The sequence below is a fragment of the Phalaenopsis equestris genome, unplaced genomic scaffold (genome assembly GCF_001263595.1).
Source record: "Phalaenopsis equestris unplaced genomic scaffold, ASM126359v1 Scaffold000287, whole genome shotgun sequence".
NCBI classification, from domain to species: domain Eukaryota; kingdom Viridiplantae; phylum Streptophyta; class Magnoliopsida; order Asparagales; family Orchidaceae; genus Phalaenopsis; species Phalaenopsis equestris.
The window spans coordinates 1,712,819-1,721,829 of NW_018164729.1; the positions used below are offsets into that span (position 1 = coordinate 1,712,819).

General features: G+C 38.7%; 1 protein-coding gene across 1 annotated transcript; it reads left to right on the top strand.

Annotated features, from left to right (window-relative positions):
• Nucleotides 1-1,616: 1,616 nt before the first annotated feature.
• LOC110025019 (RING-H2 finger protein ATL54-like) lies at nt 1,617-8,806 on the top strand (the record flags this gene model as incomplete). Its single annotated transcript, XM_020725248.1, is given in 2 exon segments — nt 1,617-2,546; nt 8,790-8,806. A coding segment is annotated over 1 exon segment (920 nt), but the record flags the coding sequence as incomplete, so codon positions are not given.
• Nucleotides 8,807-9,011: the final 205 nt, after the last annotated feature.

Consider the following 9,011-nt stretch of genomic DNA (forward strand, 5'->3'; position numbering starts at 1 on the left):
GGGGGCATGTCGTGGAGGTGGCGACCCACAGGAGTGTGTCATGAAGGTAGGGATGCAAAAGGGTGAGCGTACCTCCACGACACAGTTGACCAGCCGGGGCGACCGACTAAACCTGAGCGATTAGTCTAGCCGGTCGGATCAGAGTGGTCGGTCGATCAGGCCATGTTGGCCGATTGGACCAGAGTGATCGTTCAACTGGGCCAATGCGGCCGGTTGAACCAAAGTGGCTGGTCAATCGAGTCGGGGCAATCGGTTGAGCCAAGGTGCTATGTTGACTGTAATGAGGCTGTCGGTCGAGGCAAATGTGCAATGTCGATCGAGTCCAGGCCATTAGACAAGGCAAATTTGCTATGTCGATCAGGTCGGAGCGGTCGGTCAAGGCAATGTGTTATACCAACTTGGTCTGGAAGGTCGGTTAAGGCAAATGTGCTATGTTGACCAGGCCGGGGCGGCAGGTCAAGGCAATGTGTTATGTCAACTGAGCAGAGGCGGTTGGTCAAGACAATGTGCAAATGCAACATGCTTCTAGCAAGACACAACATGTCGCAATACAAGCAAATGATCATGCTTTATAACAAGCCATACTCACGCTAACGTACTCGCTTTAGCACGTAGGGTTTAGCACTTGGATGTGCAGCATATCCGCCTCCTACTTCAGCAAGGTGTGTGAGGAGCTTCATCTTCTGATCTCCAAATAGAAAACTCTCCATTAAGTTGTTGAATTGTCTAGTTACAAAGTTTTTTCCATTTCACAACTCCTCATGATTTTTGTAAGGTGGTCCAACTACAAAGGTTTTCTCACTTTGTAGAATCCAAACATCCAAACCCCTCTAAGGAAGGTTGGGAATGCCAAATCAAGTGGAAATTGGGATTCCGATGCGCTAGGATTTTGGTCTAAGGTTTGCAATGAGAATCACTTTGCTCCGCAAAAGATTTGGCCATGCATGTGATTCATAAGCTAGGACTTTCTCTAATAAATCAATGAATAATCCAAGGACGTGTGGTCGTTCTGACTAGTGTCGGTCGACCAACTCGCTCCATGTGGGTGATGGAACCCACAACCAATAGTAAATCTAACCTCTAGGCAAGCTAAGAAAGAAAACATGAAGGACTAAGAGAAATCTCACCACTGCAGAGGTTCCAGACACATTTCTTTAAGTAGGAGGAAGCTCTCATAATGGTAGAAGAGAAGTCCACGTTCCAGCAAAGCTCCAGTGAGATCCCCTCTACTCCTCTAAAGGACAAAGAAGCTCTCCTCTAGAAGGAGAGTCTGGTGAGACTCCGACAAAGTTTTGAGCTATGGTAAAGTTTGGACGGTGCTCTGGTGATTTTTCTCCCTTGCTAGCCAAACTCCTTCTCTTCAAGGAACTCTCCTCACACACTCAAGGAGTGGTAGAGAAAGATGAAGGAGAGGAGGAAGAAAATAGGAGAAAGAGTTTCTTGTGGAAGAAGAAAGGGAAGAGGAAGTAGAAGCTCTCACTCTCACCTTTTCCCCAAGCTCTCCAACTCAAGACCTTCAAGAAGAAGCCCTAGCTTCAAGGAAGAAGAAGAGTTCTCCCTTGCCCTCTCAAACACTTCAAGTTTCAGTGGGAACGTGCCACACTGGGTAATCGGCCTCACCACATCGGAGCACTCCACCGTTTGCACGCACGATTGCTCCACCTCTCCCTCCCCTCCACCTCTCCCCTCTCCTCTTTCAACTCGAGAGTCCTTTTCCGGCCACCATCTTATCGCCAACATCGTCATCGCCACCGTCTCAGTCTCCTCCGCCATCCTATTCCTCATCCTAACCTACTACACCGTGCTCGTGAACCGCCGCCGCCGCGGCGACATCCCCGACGCCGGCGACGGCTTTACCTCTGAATTGGGAGATGGTGAGGCCGATTACCCAGTGTGGCACGTTCGCACCGTCGGGCTGGACGAGTCTGCAATCAATTCCATCTCCCCGAAACCCTACGTCTCCGGCGCTGGTACCGCTGCGGATTGCTCGGTTTGCCTCGGGGATTTCTGTGAGGGTGAGCTTGTCCGTATACTTCCCGCCTGCGGGCATGCTTTCCATGTCTCATGCATTGATACGTGGCTCCGAGCTCACATTAACTGCCCTCTTTGCCGGGCCAAAATCATTGATCCCGATGTCGCTGCAGCCTTCGAAGAAGGCGATTTCGGCCCCGTTGTTAGGGCTTTGGAAGAGTTAGAAGAGGAGGAAGGTGTGGATGTTATTGATACTGCTTTGGATTGCATTGAGAGCTCCAGACTTCGAGATCGAGGTGGTTTGCCAGAAATTGTGTCAGGGGAGCAGTGGCGGTCCGATCTACTAGGTTCATTTCTGGCAAGTGAGTTATCTTCTAGAATGGATCGTGAGAGATCTGAGGATGGGGGTCATCTAAACGGGGCAAAGCAGCGCAGCAGTTTTAGCGATGAACGTCAACAAAAAAAAGCATTAGATTATGGAGGAGGATCTACCTCTGGCAGTGGAAGAATATTCTTCTTTTCAATATATGGAAGATCACGCAGTAGCTCAGTTCTTCCAGTGTGACTGAGAATTGGTATTTTATCTCTTGTTTGTTGTAGACAATGATGAATTTCTTTGCATATAATTGTTATGGAGTTTGAGATTAACGAAGGTTATGAGTTTCTAGGGCTACTAAAATTAGCTGCTGCATATATTTACATCTAGAAAGATTGAATTCTTTCTGCTGGACGATGAATGCAATTCATAGGCTTTCAATACAAAATCTTAGTGTGCACTCGAATGTTCTTCATCTTCTCCCAGATTTTTATCTTTGACTGATTGAAGCATTTTAATTGCACTCCCTAGTTGTAATTGTATATTATTGTCACATTTATATGATGTTTTCTTGTAAAGAAGTGGAATCCAGGTTGATATGGAACCAATGCCTCTTTTAAGATTATTCTCATGCATGTTCCTGTGTTATGGCGAAGCTTGTTTTCCAAATCAATTAATTGTATCAACCATTATTTGGTTTTAGCTTGGTGAGATTTTCATTAACTATATGAGTCACCAGTTTATAGCATATTTTTATTTTCATGGATATGACTGAATCGTTCAACTTTGTCTGTGAAACTGGGTGAAAGTAGTCTACATTGTTTTCAAGAACTAACTCTTTAATTCTGTTAAATTCATCTAATGCTTACTTTTCAGCTTTATTGAATATCAATTGGTGTTTTCAGTATAAAGAAAAAGTGATACAGATCCACATAGAATGATAATTTTTTCTATAAAATCTACATGGAATGTCAAGCAACTATTTGATGAATGCTCGGAGCTGTTTTTTCTGTTCAAATAGCTGCTTGACATTCATATTTATGAACTTCTTGGTAAACTTATCAGATCAAGTGCAAAATAAAGTATTTTGGTGTAGTAAATAAAAAGAGATGACCATACCTTTGATTGATTGAGTAAACTTGTCAGATCAAGTGTAAAATAAAGTATTTTGGTGTAGAAAATAAAAAGCGATGACCATACCTTTGATTGATTGATCATGTTATTGAAGTCGAATTTGGCGAGCGGCTGATCCCAATTTTTCATTCACTCCAATGCAACTCTTCAAATAATGGAACCTAAAGTGTGGTTTATGTTGTCTGCATGCCTTTCTATTTTAGGATGGTCTGTGACAAATTTCATTCACACTACTCGCTAGAAGCGGCTCACAAACTTTGAAATCATAATCTAAGGTGATGGACTTGGATGTTCCATGCAATCGAAGAAACTTTTTAAAGTATAATTAGCTATGTTGGTGCATGAACAGTGTTTCATTATTGTATAAAAATGCTATGTTTGAGAGCCGGCGAACAAAAACAAATATAAAATTCTTCTTTGGTTATATTAAACTCTAATACATAATCCATGTTGATATATTTCCATACATTATATAATAAGGGCGGTAGAGTATAGCGATCAAAGTTGTCTATGTTACGCTGCATCTGTGGCCAATAATAGCATTCTTTACTAGTTGTTATGATCTCATCATGTATTGTATGTATTATTACTTTTTTTCGTATTATGAAAGTTGTATTTTGAACTCTCGTGTTGATGGCTTTGGAGTGCGTGGCTGATTTTCCTTTTATAAAAGGCTTATTTTATATGAATTTCATTAGTCTTTACATTTTGAAGGCATATTGCCCAAATGTTGTTGAGATATGCATTATTGATTTAGAAGTACTTTAGAGATTAAAACAGCACGAGCTTCCTGTGTGGTAGTAAGGATGGCGCCCCTCCTGTTCAAAAACATTAGTCGCTCGATTGAAGTGGCCCGCACAATGCTTGAAGAGGAAGGTGAAATAATAGAATACATCAAACATGCTTATTGTATGTATTTGAGAACTTACTTGCTGATCTATATTGCAAAATAAATTTTTGTATATGAGATAATATCCTCAGCATTGTAAGGCTCTCATAACAACATGCAACTCTTGCTCTTAAATGACCCATATTTGTTTGGCTTCATTGAGTTTTTCACTAAACATTTTTCTGCATCCGAAGCCATGAGCTAATAGGACTTTTATCCTCGCAATGTTGGTGGGTTTGTAGCTATACCTACTAGTGGTGTCGAATTGGGTTCTCATGCCTTGTTTGGGTCTGACCCAAAATTGACCTAACCCAAGACTGTGTGACCATCCAACCTGAATATTAAACGAGTCAGACCATCCAACCTGAATATTAAACGAGTCGGAAAGTCCAACCATAATCGACCCGCCTTCAACCCGTCGACCTGAACCCGGCTCTTATAACTCATTTAACATAAATCACAACAGCTATTTGGGTCAAATTTTAGCCAGTTTTTCTTCATTTTGAATAATTTTAAACGATTATTTATAGCCATTCAAGTTAGCTATAAATAATCGGCTTGAGCTCATACATGATGGACATATGATGGATGAATAGCTGTCAGGTAAGTAAATAATCAAAATCTCTACAAGATTCCTTTGTTTGTTTTCAGTTTTCTTTTTTAAGAGAACCCCATCAGCAAAAATAGTCAAATATTTGTCATAGGATCTAGTAAATTTAATAATTTATGATATAGCTCATATATTGTTGTGTTCTGTGATTTCTGTATTACCTGCTAATTTAGTTTTTCTTCATTGCTGTTTTGTTTCTGAAGTTAATGGACTATACCATAATAGACAAATAGATACCATATCAACAACTGCATTCGATATTTTAAGAGTAATATCTTATCAGAAAGTGAATATCTTATCTTATTATATTATTCATAGAAATTGCAAATCAGCCAGACATAAGAAGATTATTTGGCTATAATGGATCATTTTGGGTTTGTTTAGAAATATTGTGTGGCCGTAATAATTTTAATTATTTGTATTTGCATACTCAAAGCACTAAGAATGTCTTTGTGTCTTATAAATGCATGTGGATGAAGATTTTAACAAAATCGTAGCGAAACAATGCATTTTGATTAGACAATCCCATTGGTACCAATTTTAGATCAAATTCTAAATGAATCTAAATCAAACGTTTAGATGCATAATTAAAAAATTCACAAGGCCACTTGATGAACCAGTTATTCTCCAAATTATTAGTGTTTATGCTGTTAAAATGAGCCCCTCGATTAGATCATAAGATGCTGAGATATTCATTAATCATCAATCATCAGGGAATCTTTTTGAATATTTAGGAGAGCACTCGTGATAGAGAGAATTAGAGATTTTCATAATTTTGTTCATTGTTATCAATATGATTCATCCGTACAAGGCATCAACCAATTTCGTTGCTCTTTAACTTTGATGGAGTTAGATTATTAAGAATACTCTTAAAGATATCATTGAGATAATATTCATTATTTACGAATTTGACATTACTCGAAGCTTCATGCACTAGATACGTCTTTGATGTGTACTTTTTTTCCTGGCACTAATATTCATTATCTCTTATAATTTGTCATTTGGTCCTTGATAGATTTTGGAATTCATAATCTCTTTTTTTCTCATGCACTCCACATGCCAAACATCTTCAAATTTTATTGGCTACTTTTCGAATCTTGCGGGATTTTATTCTTCCTCTCTATTATTTTTGTTTTTTTTTTCTTAAGAATTACTGGTCCATTGTTCTTCTATCTCCACAATTTTGCATATTCAGAGTATATCAACTGATATCCTCGTCTTACTGAAATCTATGTTATTTTGCTTCTCCGTTTATCAGCTTATAGTTTAAGATTGCCTTCTATATTACCATATCGTTGCATTTTGTAAATATTTTGTGTGAAATTCTCTAAAGTAAAACTGAAGAATTTTTGCGTGATATCATCACAAACATTTATGTGGTTATTGTTCACCTCATTTTGAGGTCTTCCATTCTCTAGATACCCTAGGATCTAACCTTTAAATTTCTCTATTTTTCTCTATTTTGACTCTCTTAGAGAACTAGACTGGGACCCACACCACTTAGAAATTTAAGTCATTTCTTCGCTCCTTGCAGTTTCATATAGACGGTTTTGGATCCTCAACATTTGATTGAGTTGATCGAAAAACCGACTTATTGAAGCTCAAATTGTGCTCCTATAGAAATTTGAAAGACATACGTGGACACTGTGGCGCGTGCGATGTTTGACTTGCCACTGCGAGTGATGTGTTTGACTTTGGTCGTCGATTATGTGAGGACCGGTCAATGATATATTCGTTGAACGACTCCGATCGGGTCAAAATAATTTCATTTGTCGCATCGCGCACGAATAGAAGTTAATTTGACGTGATCGTTGACGAGTTTGTCCGGATGACCTCGGATGACGAAAGGGATTGCGCCGGTGCGTCTGGAACATCAATTTTAACTGGGGAAGACACCTATTTTGATGGGGCACCGCGCTTGCACAAAATTTAATATTTTCTTTTAAAAAGAAATTATAAAATCCTTTTCATAAAAATGGTTTTAAAATCCTAAAAAAAAAAAGAAGAAACCTCACGCTTCTTTTCAAGCTTGCGTTCCTTGCCCTAGCCGAAACTCCTTTCCCCTCTCCTCTCTTCACCGAATCTTGAGGGTTTCCTTCCGGTTCTCCGGTCACCTCTTTCCTCGCCGGCCTTAACCGACTTTCACCGCTAGTCGCCTAGCCGGTAACCATTTTCTAACAAACCTTTCCGCTCGAATGCTTAAACCTGATCGGCGAACCTCTCTCTCATTCTCCGCCTATAAATATCGCATGGGAGGGGAAGATTTAGTGTGTGATTTTTCTTTGGAGATTTTGGAGAAATACAATGCTGAGGTTCATTTTCTGTTGGAAGCTTTTTATCTCGCGATCTTTCCCCAATCTTTTCATTTCTTGAGCTAAGAAGAAATCGAGGTTAGATGTCATTTATTTTTAAGATGTAGTTATTCTTGAGTCTGGTTTCGATGAATTAATGCTGCATTTATATTACTTCTTTTGCCTCCGTTCGAATATGCATTGGGAGATTATGTTCTGTTTTGAACACATGATTTGGGGAACTGATTTATACATTTATTTACTGCCTTTATTCGAATACATATGTTAGAGATTATTTTTGGTTTTGAATAATCGTTTTGGGGCTTAATTCATGCTCTTTTTGCTGCCCCTTGCTCGGATACATGATTGGAAATCATTTTATGGCTTTAAAAACTACTTTACTGTCTCGGTTTTGGCTCTTCTTGCCTCCTCTTTATTCGAATATACATTGGAATCACTTAGTGCATCGAAGAGCTGCTTTACTGTCTCGGTTTTGGCTTTTGGTGATAGCTCAGTTGTGGCTCCTCTTACAGTCCTATTTAGATTCATATAATATTCGGGTTTTAACTACTTGATTGAAGGTTAATTTTCTTGTTCCTCTCATTACCTCATCCAGATACATGTTGTTTTAGACTTGAATATCTATTTGGAACTATAGTTTTCATTCTCTTTGCTGCTCTATTCGAACACATTTTGGAACAATTTTTTTTAGTCTTGATGAAGATGTTTGGGGGCTGATTGCACGCTCTTCTTGTTGCTCTCACTGTCTTACTCAAATATGTATGGGAAATATTTTTTGGCTTTAAGAAAATTATTTGGAGCTACAATCCTTGCTCCTTTGTGCCATTCTTTTTCGAGTGTATGTTGGAGCTCTTATTTTCAGTTCTAAATAACAGTTTGGGGCTCGGTTTCTATCCTTCTTGTTGCCCCTATGCGAATAAACATATTGGAAGCCTTTCTTTGGTTTTGAGAATTAATTTGGAGCTGCAGTTCTTTGCTCCCTTTGCTACTTTATTTGAATATATATATTGGGAAGTTATTTTGGCTTTGAAACTTAATTGGGAGTTGCAGACTTTGCTCCCCTTTGTTATCTTATTCGGATACACATTGATTTAATTTTAAATTTCATTTGAGTTGGTTGCAGCCCTTATTCTTCTGCTGTTTCATTCGAATGCATATTGGAAACTATAATTTTGAGTTTGAGTACTTGAATTTGAGGCTGACTTCTGTCTCTCTTTGCTGAATTATGCGAATATACCTGTTGGGGATTACTTTTGGTTTTAAAAATTGTTTTGGAGCTGAATTTGGTTTCATGCTATTTTATAGCTTAAATAATTACTTAATAAATCAGTCTTGGTTCTCTTAATGGTGATTTGAACTCAGCCCCTTTTACAGGGCTCTGTTTTGGTTCTCTTAATAATGGCTCACCTTGGCTCTTATATTAGATTTGAGTTTAAATTTTTAATGGTTTAGCTAATCTCTTTTCAAATCTCAGTTCTGTTTCTTCAGCTTGACACTTATATTAAATCCAATTTTCAACTTCTTTGATGGCCTTTGATGATTCGATTTGGTTTTCAGGTGACTCAGCTTTTGTGCTTCTTTACGCTCGGCTTTGTACAATTGTGGCCTGGGTTTTGTCCCTTGCCGAGCCTAGTTCTGTTCTTTAATGGCTCGGTTTTGACTCTCCTTTGAGTTGGGTTTTATCCAACAATGGCTTATATTTCAGCCCTTATTCTGATTCATTTTTTTTCTGTTGCTTAAAAATCAAGTGATATGTATATATTTCACCATCATTCTTTA